This window comes from Carcharodon carcharias, chromosome 7 (genome assembly GCF_017639515.1).
Source record: "Carcharodon carcharias isolate sCarCar2 chromosome 7, sCarCar2.pri, whole genome shotgun sequence".
NCBI lineage: Eukaryota > Metazoa > Chordata > Chondrichthyes > Lamniformes > Lamnidae > Carcharodon > Carcharodon carcharias.
The window spans coordinates 19,977,222-19,994,109 of NC_054473.1; the positions used below are offsets into that span (position 1 = coordinate 19,977,222).

The 16,888-nt window shown below is 41.7% G+C and overlaps 1 protein-coding gene across 2 annotated transcripts; it reads right to left on the reverse strand.

Moving 5' to 3' along the window:
* Positions 1-2,129: 2,129 nt before the first annotated feature.
* Positions 2,130-15,721, reverse strand: LOC121280372. Of its 2 annotated transcripts, XM_041192312.1 has the most exons (5): positions 15,536-15,721; positions 14,338-14,493; positions 7,428-7,572; positions 5,320-5,583; positions 2,130-3,499 (listed from the first exon to the last, which is right to left on the reverse strand). In XM_041192312.1, exons 2-5 carry the CDS (start codon positions 14,482-14,484, stop codon positions 3,318-3,320), a joined length of 738 nt encoding a protein of 245 aa, XP_041048246.1. In that variant the 5' UTR covers positions 14,485-14,493; positions 15,536-15,721; the 3' UTR covers positions 2,130-3,317. The 2 variants fall into 2 exon arrangements, with proteins under 2 accessions (XP_041048246.1, XP_041048248.1); XM_041192314.1 differs by lacking the exon at positions 14,338-14,493.
* Between the last annotated feature and the right edge of the window lie 1,167 nt (positions 15,722-16,888).

The window sequence follows — 16,888 nt, forward strand, 5'->3', positions numbered from 1 at the left end:
AGATAACAGATGACCCTGTAGCAGATGGGGTGGGGGGAGGGGCAGGGAAAAAATCCAGAGACCCAGGATACTGCTCTGGGGACCCTGGTTCGAATCCTGCCATGGCAGGTGGTGGAATTTGAATTCAATAAAAATCTAGAATTCAAAGTATATTGATTAAACCATGGTTGATTGTTGTAAAAACCCATCATTAATATCCTTTAGGGAAGGAAATCTGCCATTCTTACCTGGCCTATATGTGACTCCAGACCCACAGCAATATGGTTGATTCTTAAATGGCATGGGCAATAAACGTTGGCCTAGCCAGCGACGCCTACATCCCATGAATGAATTTTTTCAAAGTGCACGTTACAAAGAATGTTTACGTACAGTACAGAACCCCTTGATGGCTAAAATATAATGAACTCAGATCTTAGCTGCATTTGTATTATTGTACCTCAATGTATGTGTGCGTTATTGTGAATTTCAGAATTGATGGGAGAACTGCTAACTTTTTTTAAATTAGATCATATATTGGATTAATATCTTCCAGGGTTGCTGTTTCACAACTAGTTGGGCAGTGCAGGCGAGATGATGTCACATGAGCACAGTGATATTAGAGTAAGAATGCTTTATCCTCAATGAATTTGATGATTCTTTTCTCTCTGGCCCATGAACCATTCTCTGGCTCAGAGAATAAGCTACCCACTGAAAAGACCTTTACAATACCACTTCAAAAAATAAAGCATATAAGGATAAACCTCCTTTTATTTTTGTCCCCAAACAGTCTTGTGAGCAATACACCAACTCCAAAAGAATATAGCTGGTTAACTTCATCCCCTGATGACAGAAGTAGCCTAATAAACCAACGCATACTTGAGGGGATGATTTTACAATTACTCCCATCCCCCAGTGTGTAGTAAAACCATGGATTGACTTGCCGTTTCCTTTCATTGGCATGATTAAGATCAGGATATTAAACGTGGAGGATTATGAGCATAAAGTCACACCCTTACAGTCTAATCACTTTATTCATGCTCTGACCTCGTGTGTCAACATTCCAACTTTACCAACTATGACGTATAAACAGTCCTGGTTCAACCTTCCCCCAATGACAAATCTGAGATTAGAAACTCGTCATGCGTGATGCAGCACACTGATACCAAACACACTGAGCTATTTCCTATCTTAATGTTAGACTCAGAACAGATTTTTGATAACCAAAATCAGACTAGGCTCCATGACACAAACACCGGTGCTATACAGCACAGAAGTAGCCAGTGATTACATACTGACCAAATTCATCTTTATATCTTCAGACATGTGCCCACCTTCCAGTCTGTAATAGAGGTAATGTACAGTTTCTGGCTGTTGATGTATATTGTGTCAAATAGAAGATTATAGAACGGGTACTTCAATATAATGTCATATCAAGGATTTGTACTGATTGAAAAATATTTGGCTGATACAGGACATTGTGATTTCATAACTGACCACCTTGATTTAGAACTGTTGATAAACCAACCATTCTAAATGCAAAAATTCACAGGGCACAATATTCCATACATGTATGAACTACGGTGACAAATTTCCTAACACTGATCCATTAACATCTCCATTTTACATAAAAATGAATCAGGGATGTCCAAACTACAGAGCATAGGCATCTGCAGCCTGCATTCCTTGGTAACCTGGTACATGAATCCCTGGCAATTCAGTTCTATTTTTATAGATATTTATTATTATCTGGCTTGTGTTTAATTTTACAGGTCCGAAATGACTGTTCACAACATTAGGACCTCAACATGCCCTGAATCAGAAAACTCGGACCTGGTAGTGGATATGGTGTTTGATATATATGCAAATCAATGGAAACATGACCCATGAGACTCAGTGCTGTTCCAATAGATGGTCCACAAAGATAAAAAGTTTCCAATGTTCCTACAATAGCATCTCTTAAATGACCGGTCCATTCACTGCCTTACATCATTCGCATCACGAAGTGCTATAACATTCAGCGTGAAAGTTGCATGTGGGTGTAACTGACTTCCAACTTGGACCCCCTGTTTTATTATTAAAATGTACCATGCATTTTTATATGCTGCATTACTATGAAACATGCCATAGTACTCATGGCAACAGAGCAGTGATCAGTGGGAATGTTCAATTTATTTAAAAGAAATTTTGAATTACAAAAAGAGTTGTCTTGTCATAGGGTCACATTGAAGAACTTCCTCTGCTCTTGCAAGATTCAACACTGGACACTACAATGTGCAATTTCTGCACTTTATTTGCAAAACACTGTTAACCATTAACAAAAGGTTAATTTTGACAAAAATGTTAATAAATTCTAAACAGATGTCATACGCGTGTTTAATAATTTAGAACCGAAAACAAAATACTGATTTGCTGGAAATCTGAAATAAAAACATAAAATGCTACAAATGCTCAGCAGAATCTGTGAAGAGAGGAACCAGGTTAAGGTTTCAGATCTGTAAACTTTCATTAGAACTGGAAAACGTTAATGGTAGAACTGTTTATAAGCAAGTAACAAGACAGTAAAAAGGTGGATGGGGTGGAGCGGGGGGAGAACAATCTGTGCTAGATTTTCCTTGCTTCCCTCCTCCTCAGCCACTTTGTTATAATCATCTACACCACCTTTGCACCTATCATTTATTTCTTTGCAAGTGCCATATCACCATCTTATGGTTTCATCTCTTTGTCATTTAGGCACTTCCAAACTCTACCTTTTCATGGACCTTCCCCTTTGTTCTCCAACACCCTCAGCCCCACCCCAACCCTACCTCCTCCCACCCCTAACTGTACTTGCTTAAAAATTGTTAATCTTTTGACATCTCCACTTCTGAAGAAAGGTCATTGACCTGAAGTGTTAACTCCTGTTTGTCTCCACAGAGGCTGCCTGATCTGCTGATTATTTCCAGCAATTACTGTTTTTATTTTTAATATCTATGCATGTGGGAACCATGTGTAATGTGGGTGGAGAAGCAGTCAATGGTCCTGTTTTCCATGTTAATTTGGAAATAAAGTGAAGTTCTGATGAAAGGTCACAGAGCTGAAATGTTAACTGTTTCTCACTCCACAGATGCTGCCAGGCCTGGTGTGTACTTCCAGCCTTTTCTGTTTTTATTATTGAAGCCTATGACGTTTCTATGTTCCACTTATATTCACCAACCTCTCAGACAGAGCGTGTGATGGACGCGGAGATGGAGAGATATCAGTCTAATGTTTGTGTTTAGTTAATGTGCAGCTTCACCACACAATCTATAGCCAAAGCATTTATTAGAGGAACCCCTTGTTGCAATCAATTCACATCATAATTATGTTTTCAAGAGAGTTGTGCTCTCTTCGAAATGTAACCCATGTATTCTTGCTGTGTCCATGCTCTCTGTCACATTCATTGGATTTCGTAGTAGGTAGTTTGTAAATTTCACCTGTCTCACACTCTGGTCCAAGGAATCCAACCGATGGGAAATCTCTGCGAGCTCTTTGTTCATTTTTTCTGTTTAGGTTAATAAAAAAGAATTAGCTTCAATCTCAACTGTGATGCATATTCAGAATATTTTCTTGGAAATTAGAAAAGTTCTTCCGTTCTTTTGTGGAGTTCTCCTGGACTACGTGCACTCCTGCACTTGGCATAAAGGATAAACTGGCCAAACAGCTCCCCAGACTTTGCTAATGTTACTTGATACTGTTGGGTAAATGATCTGTGGGAGTGGGCTGGAGTCACTCCTCTCCTGAACTTTTCCTTCCTTCTTGGAAGAAAGTAGCTAATCACTTGTTAGATTCTTCCTCGTTGCCAAGAGCTGAGTTTAGGAACTGAGCCTCATAGGGAATTGCTAGCACAAACCCAACATCCTATCACACTGGGCCATTGAAACTTAAAAACCAACATGCTGACCCTCATTAAGAAAATTTTGTCTGCATCTACCCACAGAGGGTGCAACACTTTCCATTCCGACGTAAATATTGACACCAAGTGCTGACACTATTTCTAATTAGGATGCGATACTGAAGCGAGTATCGCTAGCAATCCACAGTACTAATTAGGCTCCAGTGTCAAATGTGCAACTCCCACTAGAGAAGCATATTTTAAGCCCAAGGCTTGGAGTTCAATATGAGTGCTAACAGCTCCCGGTAGAGCATGTGGGGGTGTCAGAAACCTAACACTTTCTTCACGTCATTAGTTTGTGACCATCATGCACACACCACTGTCTATGCTCCGCACCCAGTTTACATAGTTTTCACTTCAAATACAAATTTGGGAAAGCTTTTTTTAAAATGGAATTTGCAGCTTTTTAAAGCAAAGCAACTTGTGTCCAGTAAAAAAATAACCTCTCTATTTCACAGGTGGTAGGTCTAAAGCCACCCAGAAGCACACTATTTGTTTCAGAAACTCTATGTCACTGACTCTTGCATCAAAACACACCATCTGACTTGAAATTATGTGTTTGACTTCATTGAGATGGAGGATAGCTGGGGACCTAGTCATGGGGGGAGAAAAAGCAAGAACTTCAGTCTGATTACTGTAATGGTAGGTGCTCGAGTGCTAATCACTCAAAACCTGCTCTGCTCGGTGGTCAGGTCATTCGGATGCCTGACACTAGACTCCCAAAGCAACTGCTCTGCTTGAAACTCGGTCATACAATCAAGGAGCAGGAGTAGGCCATTCAGCCTCTTGACCTGCTCCGCCATTTAGTGAGATCATGGCTGATCTGATAATAACCTGAAATCTGCATCCCACCTACACCCGAAAACCTTATCACCTGCTTGCTTGCCAAGAATCTATCCAACTCTGCCTTAAAAATATTCAAAGACTCTCAGGAAGGCAGTGGAAATGCTTTTGGGATGTCCTCAAAGCCTCTCTGAAGAGTTCAAGCATCCCTGTCGACTCGTGGCGGGGCCCTGACTTGTGACCGACCAAAACGTAGAAGGTTCATTCGGGAAGGCAGCGAACACGCTGGGGAACTTAATCGGGAACAGCAGTGAAGTCAAGGCATGGGAGAGGGTGTGCGAACCTTCAAACGACTATCCAAACCTTCAAGCACCACCCTGCCCCACATGTGGCAGAGTCTGCAGATCACACATTGGACTAATCAGCCAGCTCAGAACCCACCAAACCAGAGTGAAAGAAAGTCACCCCTGGGACTGAAGGGCTGCCTAAGAAGGAGAAGAGTAGTGATTTCTTGAAGGCGGAATCAAAAACAAGCACAATCCTTCAGAGGTGCATGAAGTTGGCAAAGCAAGGTGACACACAGCTTCCAATAGTGGCCAAGACATGCGTCAAGTTTGAAGAGAAATGATCAGACAATTCAACCCTACCTGTATAGTAAACAGTGAACATTCCAACAGCAATGCTGACCAGCAGCAGCGTGATTAATACTGCATAGAAAACTTTATCACAGCTGGTAGACTGGCAGCAAACGCAGCTGCACTCGCATTGATCTCGGGACTCTTGGACTGAATTGGCCAAATGACTGAAGGCTGGCTCACGCTCTCTCTCTGCCAGCAAAGGAGCAGTCACCAGCCCATTTGCGGAGGTCTCCTGAGCAATCAAGATGGTTGAAGGCCTCGAACGGGTTTGACCTGCAATAATGATAATGCAATAAAAGTGAACAATGCAACAATATTTAAGAATAGCGATCATTTTCTCTGAACAGCGGAGCGATGCTTCTGTGCGAAATCTACCTGTCGAATGGAATGGTTTCCAACAGACATTTCGGGAGATTTCTTCGGAAATAACAAAGCGCCACCTTGCCCTGTACAGCTCCTTCAACATTGTAAATGTGTCAAGGTGCTAAACAAAGGAGAGAAAGGGAATGCTGATTTTTATGAGTTTTTTCATAGGATGTGGGTGTCACTGGCAAGGCCAGTATTTGTTGCCGATGCCTTGAACTGAGTGGCTCTCAGAGAGCAGTTAACTGTCAACTGCATTGCTGTGGGTCCGAAGTCAAATGTAGACCAGACCAGGTAAGGATTGCAGATTTCCTTTGCTAAGGGGCATTAGTGAATCAGATGGATTTTTACAACAATTGATGGTAGTTTCACGGTCGCCATCACTAAGATTGGATTTGCATTCAAATTGTGTTTAAATTCCACCAGCTGTCATGGCGGGACTTGAACCCGTCTCCCAGGAGCATTAGCCTGGGCCCCTGGATTACTAGTCTAGTGACATCACCATTATGCCACTGTCTCCCCTTGAGTAGCATCAAGGGAAGTAACCAAAGGAATGGTCAGAGAGACAGGCTTTTGAAAGTGAGAAAGGTAGAAAGACAGAGGGAATCCAGTTCACAGGGCCAAGTAAGCTGAAGGCTCCAACACAGAAGCAAAATGGAGGCAGATGGGCTGCACAGTTATCTAGAGTCACCAAAACAAAGGGCACCTAAACCAAATGGTCGTAGGTTCAAGTTCTACACCAGAGCACATAGTCTAGGCTGACATGTCAGCGCAGTACCAAGGAAGGGCTACAATGACAGAAATGCTGTCTTTCAGTTGAGATATTAAACAAGGCTATCTGCTTTCCCAGGTGTACATAAAAGACCCCATGGCACTATATTGAAGGAAAGCGGGGAAGCTATCCCTAGTACCGTGGTCAATATTTATCCCTCAAACAACACCACCAAAAGCAAGTTATCTGGTTATTATCTTTTTGCTGTTTGTGTGACTTTGCAGTGCTTAAATTTGCTTACATATTTTCATTACAGCAGTGACTAAACTTCAAAGATGCTTCATAAAGCACTTTGGAACACACCTGAGTTTCTGAAACACACTATATAAAACACAAACGCTTAAGCCTTTTCAAACGTTTGAATATTTTAATTAGATCACCCACCCCACTGTGTTCTGGAAAACATGATCACTGTTTTTCAGGTCTTTCAGGTGACTATTTCTTTAATCCCTGTTATCACTCCAGTAGATCATTAATGTTCCTTGCCCTTGCATCTGATATCCAGTCTAAAATCTGGTGCTGCAACTGCGATCTCATCAACAGTTTGCACAATTTTTTGCACATCACTTCCTTGCTTTCATACTCGGTGCTACTTTATGTAAAGTCTACAGTGCTATTTACCCTTTTTTAAAATATAGGTTTTTGTATCCTTGGAGCTCTTTTTTTCAATCACTCCATTGAAATTTATATGAAACATTTGAGAGCACCATTTTAGATATATTTCATTTCTCTCAAAAAGTAGTATCTGTTTATCTGCCTTTATCATATATCTGCCCACTCCCCTAACCTGTCAATGTCCACTTGCAATTCCCCTCAGTTTTTTATGTCTCAGAGCTACATTTTGTCAATCTTACTGTCTGTAGCCATTCCTTTGACGCATGTCTTAATCTTTGAAGCAAATTCTTTTATCCAGCACTTTATTACAGATGCATTGATTTGAATTGATGACATATTTAACACAGATTGTCAACACAGCAGTTACCTGAATAAGACTTAGTGACCTCGAGGCTGGAGTTGGTGCGATGTAAGTCATTAATAGACTCCACAACATGGAGTACAATCTCGTGCGGGTCACTGTCGCTCTGCATTGAGGATCTAACTGAACTGGAAGGTGCCACTTTCAATATCTGCATTAAAACAAGAGCAAAAACACCATTGTCATTCACAAAGGCATTAAAGCACAGTGAAAGCTGCTTGCACAGCGGAGAGTCTTTACGGGCTAATAGCTTACTCGAAGGAGCTCAGTGCTTGATCCAGATGATTGAGGGGCTGCTGTTGGACCAGCAGACAGGAGTGGATGAAGCAGCTCTCCAACATGACACCAAGCTTGCCACTTCACAATCTAGCCATAGTCACTCTCATCTCCCACATATTACACTATTTGGAACAAGTCCAAGGCCATCATCACCAGCCACATATGGTTTTGTATGCACAAATCCAAATAGTCAACTTTGGCAGGTAGTGGGCAGGATGGTATGGGCGGGATGGGGAGGGGGACTGGTTGCAGTGGCGGTAAGGGAGGTAGGAAAGATCTTCGGTGGGAAAGGTAATCTCTGATTCCATTGTTTTCTGCATTCAAAGAGGATTCTTGACCATTGGCCATGTTGCTGTTTAAATTTGCTGTTTAAACCCTTCAACCTCCCACTTCTCCCTTAAGACTATCCTTAAGATCTGTCTCGTTGACCAAGCACTGGTCACCCCCTTCTAGTCTCTCCTTCTCTGCCCTGGCAATCATCTTTCCACTTATACCAACAAGAATTTACATTTATATAGAGGCTTTGATGTAGTGAAATATTCCAATGGTCACTGGAGCGTTATCAAATAAAAATTGAGTCAAAGGAGGAGACATCAGGACAGGTGATCCAAAATTTGGACAAAGAGGAAAGTTTTAAGTAGTGTCTTAAAGTAAGAGAGAGTGGTGGAGAGGTTTAGAAAGGGAATTTAAGTCATCTGAAGGCAAGGCCAACAATGGTGGAATGAAGGAAGTTGGGGATATATTTTTTCTACCTTATTGCTAGTATGTCAATGTTAGTTGCTGTCTCTCCTAGTTAGACTAAAAAATACCTTTTCATTTGCTTTCTTAGTTTGTATGGTTTTGTATATTTCCTGGCAGTTGCTGGGAGGGAGATGAAGATTATTGGCTGTTAAAGTTATTTAGGTGTATGTGTGAATTTAAGGAGGTGAAGACCACCGAATGCTATAATTTATAACAATATTTTTTAATATTAATACTATGTTTAATCAAAAATGTGGTTATATTTCTCAATATTATTTCTAACAACGAACAGAAGATCCATAAGTCTGCCCTCGTGACTCAGCTAAAGTAATGAATAGTTTCAATACACAAAAGCTGCCATGAACAGTTCAGGTTAGAACCCCAGTCAATGCAGAGTTCTCTAACAATGGATCTAGGAGGGGTAAGTCACTGCAGGAGTTCCTCAGGGTAGTGTCTTAGGCTCAAGCATCTTCAGCTGCTTCCCTCCATCATGAGGTCAGAGGTGGGGATGGTCACTGATGATTGCACAGTATACAGTACCATTCACAAATCCTCAGATACTGAAGCAGTCCATGCCCATGTGCAGCAAAACCTGGACAGCATTCAAGCTTGGTCTGGTAAGTGGCAAGTAACATTCATGCCACACAAGTGTCAGGTAGTAAGCATCTCCAACAAGAGTGGATCTAACCATTTCCCTTTGATGATCAACAACTTTATCATCACTGAATCCACCATCAACATTCTGGGGTGACCAGAAACTTAGTCTCACCCCCTCTGCAGGTTGCCCTTGTGGTGGCTGCATAGGTGAAGAGGCCATTGTCTATCTCCTTCTGGAACGTACCTTTACAAAGAGGGTCTGGAGAGAGATGTAGTGGTTTTTGTCGAGGTTCATCCCAAGCAGGACCCTATGCTCCACAATCTGTTCCCAGGGACACAGACTGAGATAAACATCAATTGCAACTAGAGGACCATCAACTCAGTGAATGACACTCCTTGGTCCTCCTGTGCAAAAAGTCATCCTCGACCAAGGTCCAGCCTTGGTCAAGGTCCAGGACTATGTGGAGGGGCACACACTAAAGCTTGGGGCAGCTGCCACAGAAGCACAATGGGGAAAGGTCACTGTCTAAGGTCTTTCAATCATAGTGTACTTGGGGGCTAGAAACTGCGTAGAATCACTCTGGCTGTATGCCTACCATGGAATGTACATTGTGAATATCAAGTATATGGAACTTGTGTTCAGGCACCTCAGATGGAACATGCTTTGTGGAGTACATAAGAACATAAGAAATAGGAACAGGAGTACACCATTCGGCCCCTCGAGCCTGCTCCACCATTCAATAAGATCATGGCTGATCTTCTTGTGTTTCGATTTCCACATTCCCATCTAACCCCGATAACCTTTGATTCCCTTGCCTAACAAGAATCTATCTACCTCTGCCTTAAAAATATTCAATGACCCTGCCTCCACCACCTTCTGAGACAGAGTGCCAAAGTCGCACAACCCTCAGAAAAAAATTCTCATCTCTGTCCTAAAAGGGCATTTTAAAACAGTGCCCCTAGTTCTGGACTCACCCGCAAGAGAAAACATCCTTTCCGTGTCGACCTTGTCAAGACTATTCAGGAAAGTTGAATTTTATTGCACTTTCAATTCACAATGTTTTGTAATATACTTTTACAAATCTTATGAATAAAGTAAATCTTTGAGAAAAGAATAAGCTTAACTGGTGATGTGTGCTTAGGGGCAAAGGGCAAGGTTAGAATGCTCACTGAGTGCTTTGAATCAGCTTTTACTGAGGAAGAGGAGCTAACAAAATATCAGTAGAAGCAAAAATGGCAGAGGTAATGGATGGAGTGAAAACTGATAGGGAGGATGTGCTGGAAAGACTGGCTATGCTTAGACTGGCTAGGCTTATGGTCCAGTTGGCTTGCACCCCAGGTTGCTAAGGGGAGTGAGGGTAGAGATAGCATAAGGGCTTGCCATGATCTTCCAATCTTCCCTAGATATGGGGCAGGTGCCAAAGGATTGGAGTGTGGCAAATGTGACATCCTAGTTCAAGAAATTGTGCAAGGACATTCTTACTAACAACATGCTGGCCAGTTTAATGTCAGTGGTGGGTAAGGTTTTAGATCAGGGAGAAAATCACAGGCACCTGGAGAGGTTGGAGTTAATTAAGGAGAGCCAGCGTGGATTTGTAAAAAGTCAGATTATATTTGAAAAATCTAATTGAATTTTTAAATTAAATAACAGAGAAGGTCGATGAAGGATGTTGAACTGGATTTTCAGAAAGGATTTGAGAAAGTAGCATAAAAGGCTAGTTAACAAAGTTGAGGCTCTTGTATAGGAGGATCAATGTCAGCTTGGACAAAAAATTGGCCTAAGGACAGAAAGGTCAGAGTACATGGTTGTTTTTCTGACCAGAGGAGGGTAACGGTGTTCCACAAGAGTCAGTGTTAGGATCGCTGTCTTGATTGATTTGGAAGTGTGGCAAACAGTCAGGATGATATCAGTTGACTGCAACAGGACACCAATAGGCTAGCGGAATGGGCATAAAAGTGCCAGACGGAATTTAATACAGGGCATTGTGAGGTGATGCATTTTGTCAGAAGGAAAGGGGAGAGGGAATAAAGACTTAATAGCATAGTTCTAAAGAGTATGCAGGGGCAGAGGACTTGGGATTCATGTGGTAGGACATATCGAAAGAGTAGCTAGCAAAGCATAAGAGGTCTTTGGCTTCATAAATAACACTATTGAGTACAAAAGCTGAACCTTTTTCAAGCTCTGGTTAGGCCACAACTCGTGTATTGTGTCCTGATCTGGTCATCTCACTTTAGGAAGGATGTGAATGTTCTTTAGACGGTGCAGAGGAGATTTGCCAGGGTGGTTCTACAGAAAAGGGATTTTAACTACCAGGTTAGGTTGGTGAAGCTAGGATTGTTCTCCTTGGAGAAAAGGAGGTTGGGGAGAGATCTGATATAGGTGTATAAGATTATGATAGGTTTAGATAAAGGTAGACAAAGAAGAGCAGTTCCCATTGGTTGATGACACATGGACGAGAGGAGGCAGTCTTAAAAGGCAGATTTAATGTGTTGGGCAAGAAATAAAGGGGAATGTGAGAAACGAGTAGTAATGACATGGAATTTGTTGCCTGTGATGGTGGTAAAAACAGAGACAGCCAATGATTAAGAGGAAATTGCATAGGCACTAATTAAATAAACTTGCAGGGCTATAGTGACAGAGCTGGGGAATGGGTCTGACTGGATTGCTCTACAGAGAGTGAGCACATACTCGATGAGCTGAATGGTCTCCTTCTGTGCCAAGATGACTGTATAGACCAGCTAGTGGCTAGAAGAGCCGGTCAGAGAATGGGAAGTATGTGGCGAGTAACTCACATCCTGACTCCTCAAAGCCTGTCCACCATCTAAAAGGAACAAGTCAGGTGTGATCAAATACTCTCCATTTTCCTGGATGATTGCAGCCCCAATGACACTCTAGAAGCTCGGCATCATTCAAGACAAAGAAGCCTACCTCATCAGCAGTTCAGCCATCACCTTAAACATTCATTTGCTCCACCACCAGTGATACTCATATGCACAATCTAAAATACACTGCAGCAACTGGCCAAGGCTCCTATCACAGCACCTTCAAAACCTTTTCTCCATTTCATGAGATGTGGGACTGGCTGGCTAGGTCAGCATTTATTGCTCAACCCAATTGCCCTTTTTCAGAGGGCATTTAAGAGCCAGTCACATAATTGAGTCTGGACTCACATGTAGTCACAAGATGGCAGATTTCCTTCTCAAAAGAGCATTAGTGAACCAGATGGATTTATGTGACACACGGCAATGGGCTCATGGTCATCAGTAGACTTTTAATTCCAGATTTTTATTTGCTGTGGTGGGATTTGAATCTGGACCTTAGAGCATTGCCCTGGGTCCCTGGAATGCTAGCCCAGTGACAATAACACTATGCCACCATCTCTCCCTGGAACCTCTACCACCTAAAGAACAAGGGCGGCAGACACATGGGAACACCACAACCAGCAAGTTCCCCTCTGTGCCATACACCATTTTAACTTGGAACTATTTTGCTGTTTCCTTCACTCTTCCTGGGTCAAAATCCTAGAACTCCCTCCCTAACAACACTATGCGTGTACCTACAACACATGGGCTGCAGCTGTTCAAGAAGGCACTTCCACCACTTTCTCATGGGCATTTAGGAATGGGCAACAAACGCGGGCCTAGCTAGCAATGTTCCCATCCCTTGAAAGAACAGAAAGTAAGTCAACAGAATTCCAAATTCCTGACTCTGGCTAGAACTGAATGTGCGTAGACACCACAAGGTGAAGACAGGACTAGACTTGGCTATGATGTCTCCGATGCTCAAACAACCTTAACTATCTGTGCTTATACACAGAAAATGATCTTTTTCAAAAATTAGCAGAAGTTAACAAGCATTTGTCGAGCTATACAGCTGCAAAGGAGCAGTGACCTTCAAGAGGAAGAGAGAAAGGATGGCAGTTAAAGGAGGGGAAAGAAACATGGTACCGTTTTTTTTAACCTAAACCACATTTGAAACAAAGTAGAGGGTTGATCATTCTTTTCAAATAAACTCAAATTGTCCCCTTTTTGTCATCACTACACAAGCATGATGTAGCTGGTGAAATTTTCTCCATCCATTCTCTAATCCTTATGTGAAGTACAGCACTTTATTTAGTTAGGCTAAACCAGATTTTAATATGCTGCACTCACTTGCCTGGTTTATGCATTGGAATTCTCAATACCACAAAAAAGACAGAAGCATTGGAAAAAAAAATATAAAAACGGATTTACAAGGATGGTGCAAGTATCGAGAGATTATAGTAACTGAACAGGTTGGGCTTTTCTCTTTAGAAGAACTTGGTTTCGAGGTAGCATGATAGAATGCTTCAAAATGATTAATGTGTTGAACAGGGCAAAAGTGGAGAAATTGTTCCCACTTGTGGGGGAATCCAAAAACTAGGGGCCATAAATACAAGGCAGTTCTTCGTAAATTCATTAGGGAAATAAAGAGAAATTTCATTACTTGGTGTGGTTAGAAAGTGGAACGCACTATAACAGAAGTGGTTGAGACAAATAGCTCAGGTGTTTTTGAAAGGAAGCTAGATGAGTACATGAGAGGTAAAGAATTGAAAAAAGCTGTAAGGCTGGGATGACACTTGTGTGGAATATAAGCACCAGCACATTGGGCCAAATGGCCTGTTTCTATGCTGTGTATGTGATGTAATCCACAGCGGAGAATTCTCATATTATTGCTAATCAACACTCTCCTCATTTTCCAAATATGTGATAAAGTTTTATTTTGCAAAGCATTGCCTACCTATGTGGTATAGACTGCAATGCCTAAAAGTGATGATTAAATCAGTGCTAAATTAGTGGTAACAAATACTCTGTTTTGAATTCCTGTTTTCCCCCATCTCTCTGACCTATGATTGGGTGCAATTTCACAGCTGCTAGCCGTCCTTCTATAACTCACACAAACTGCCAATCTTGATGAACGAGCCCAGACTGAGAATGGGAAGTAACATAGCCGAGCCTGTACGTCTCCTCATCTACTATTCCTTCCAGTTTAGCTCGCTGGTTTGCAGTGAGCTAACTTCAGTGCCGTTTTCTTTCCCCCTAGTCCAGGGGCATTGAGGTTAATTGTATTGCTGCTATCCAGTTCTGATCAGTTAACTCACTCTACAGATAAGTGTGCTGTACAGTGTAGAACTTACCAACTAAGCCATTGAAGAATTCACCAATCCAAAGTACATTTCACAGCTAAAAACTATTTTCCATTAAGTGCCAATAATACCCAAATGCTACAGCACATGGGAATATCCCATCCACACAATAATAACTTGTATTTACATGGTACCTTTGATAAGAGACAGGTGGTGGTGAAATAGAGCCGAGTGTCATCAGTGTACATGTGGAAACAGACTCTGTTTTCAGGTGATGCTGCTGAGGGGTAGCATATAGATGAGAAATAGAAGGGGACCAATGATAGATTCTTGGAGGACATCAGAAGTAACTGTGGGGGAGTGGGAAGAGAAACCATTGCAGGTGATAAAAACAAAATACTGCGGATGCTGGAAATCTGAAACAAAAACAGAAAATGCTGGAAAATCTCAGCAGGTCTGGCAGCATCAGTGGAGAAGAAGAGTTGACGTTTCGAGTCCTCATGACCCTTCGACAGAACTTGAGTTCGAGTGCAAGAAAGAGTTGAAATATTTCAACTCTTTCTTGGACTCTTTCATATTTCAACTCTTTCTTGGACTTGAACTCAAGTTCTGTCGAAGGGTCATGAGGACTCGAAACGTCAACTCTTCTCCACCGATGCTGCCAGACCTGCTGAGTTTTTCCAGGTAATTCTGTTTTAATTTACACACACGAACCTGGTTTCTGACCACGGCACAAGAGTAAGATCCCAGCCTCACCTAACACCAGTGTCTCTGTCTAACAGTATGGAATTAGGGAGGATTTTAAAAATGATTTATAAATACCAGCCTTTTTAAATATATATTTGCTACCTTTAGGGCCCCAGTTGTGGCCCCCAGACACTGTCGCTGGCTCAGATCAGCTAACACAGCACGGAGAAAGAATTTAATTTCTACTTTTCTACTTAGTTCTGTTGAAGGGTCATGAGGACTCGAAACATCAAATTTGTTCTCCGCCGATGCTGCCAGACCTGCTGAGTTTTTCCAGGTATTTCTGTTTTTGTTGCGAAAGAATTTAATCACTCACTGGTTCAGTGGTTTGTGTAGTTTTGAACTGGACCACGCTGCATGGCCTTATTCAGTACACGTGTACTTATTTAGCCATTCCGTAGCAACAATTAAGAGATCTCCCACGTTACAAAAGAGAATTTGTGAATCAACATGTGCTGACATGCCACTGAATCTGGTTCTAAATTATTTACCAAATTATATCTGTAAACAAACGCATGCAATTGATGTGGCTGCTGCATTATCAATTCCTGACCTACTTCTGCTCCTATGTCCATATGTAAAGTCCAAATTCCTTTTATGAAACAATTCATCTTGCAAACTCCATTTGTAAACTCAATCACTTACCTGGATTAAAAGTGGCAGGATAAATCTATTCTCACGACCAGCGATCAGAGACGGTGTTCTTTTACATTTTCTTCCCCTCGTCGACTGTGTAGTTCTGCAATTCTAACAGAATGGAAGGAACAGACCAAGAAGCAGCCCATGGAATGAAACTCACCAGGGATCTTTCAGAGCTGAATGGGCTTTTTTTTGTGTCTGACCAAGGTCTGCTCTCAGCACTCACATTCACTTACTAAATAAATTCTCTTCTAAAATAGGAGTGATCCGAACATAACGAGTTAAAAATAGCCTGTTAGTTTACACTGAAGGCACTTCAGATAATGGTGCAGCTGTGAATAGAGCAGGGTTGAGACAGTAAGACAGCTGTCGCCATCCTGCCAAGCAGCACATTTTCACTGGGCAGCTGAACAGGTAGTAAATACCAGCCGACCCATCAGCAACAACGACCTCAAGAGCTGAGGGGAAATCATAAATAGCAAGAGCAAAGATCGACAGCTGCATTTGAAGCCATAGTATCAAAAAGGAAGTCGACTTATACTTGAAAAGGAAAAAAAACGTGCAGGGCTACAGGTAAAGTGTGGTGGAGTGGTCATTGAATGGGGCCTTTCGAACAGCAGGCATAGCCATGATGGGCCGAATTCTTTCACTTTTGCTATTGTCAGGTTACCAGTTATTGGTCGACTGCACGATGCTTTTGATTTGTAGTTACATTTTTCTAACTGGTGTTTGACAACAATTACACATTTTAAAATTATTTTTGAACAGTTTTCAGTCAAAAATAAACCAACTCAAGGTTTCTGAAAATTCCATGTGATGCAATACTGGTTTCAACTGCACATGAAATCAGTGTTTCGGTATGGTTTTCTATCCACTAAGTTATGAAGTTCACTTCTGATTCATTTTTAACATCATGAGAAAATTGCTTGAGCAAATGAATAAGCAGCAGTAGTAGGCCAATTGGCCCCTTGAGTCTGCTCCACCATTTAAGATGATCATGGTTGATTTGATAGTAACCTCAAATCTGCATCCCACCTACCTCCGATAACCTATCATCCCCATGCTTACCAAGAATCTATACATCTCTGCCTTAAAAATATTCAAAGACTTTGCTTCCACCGTCTTTTCAGGAAGAGTTCCAAAGACTCTTAACCCTCTGAGAAAAAAGAATTTTGCCTCATTTCGGTTTTAAATGGACGACCTCTTATTTTTAAACAGTGACCCCTTGTTCAAGATTCTCCCACGAGGGGAAACATCCTCTCCACATCCACCTTGTCAAGACCCTTCAGGGTCATACTCATACAGCAAACGCACTGTGTATATATATTGGCATTGCATAGTGTCATGCTTTGTATGCCA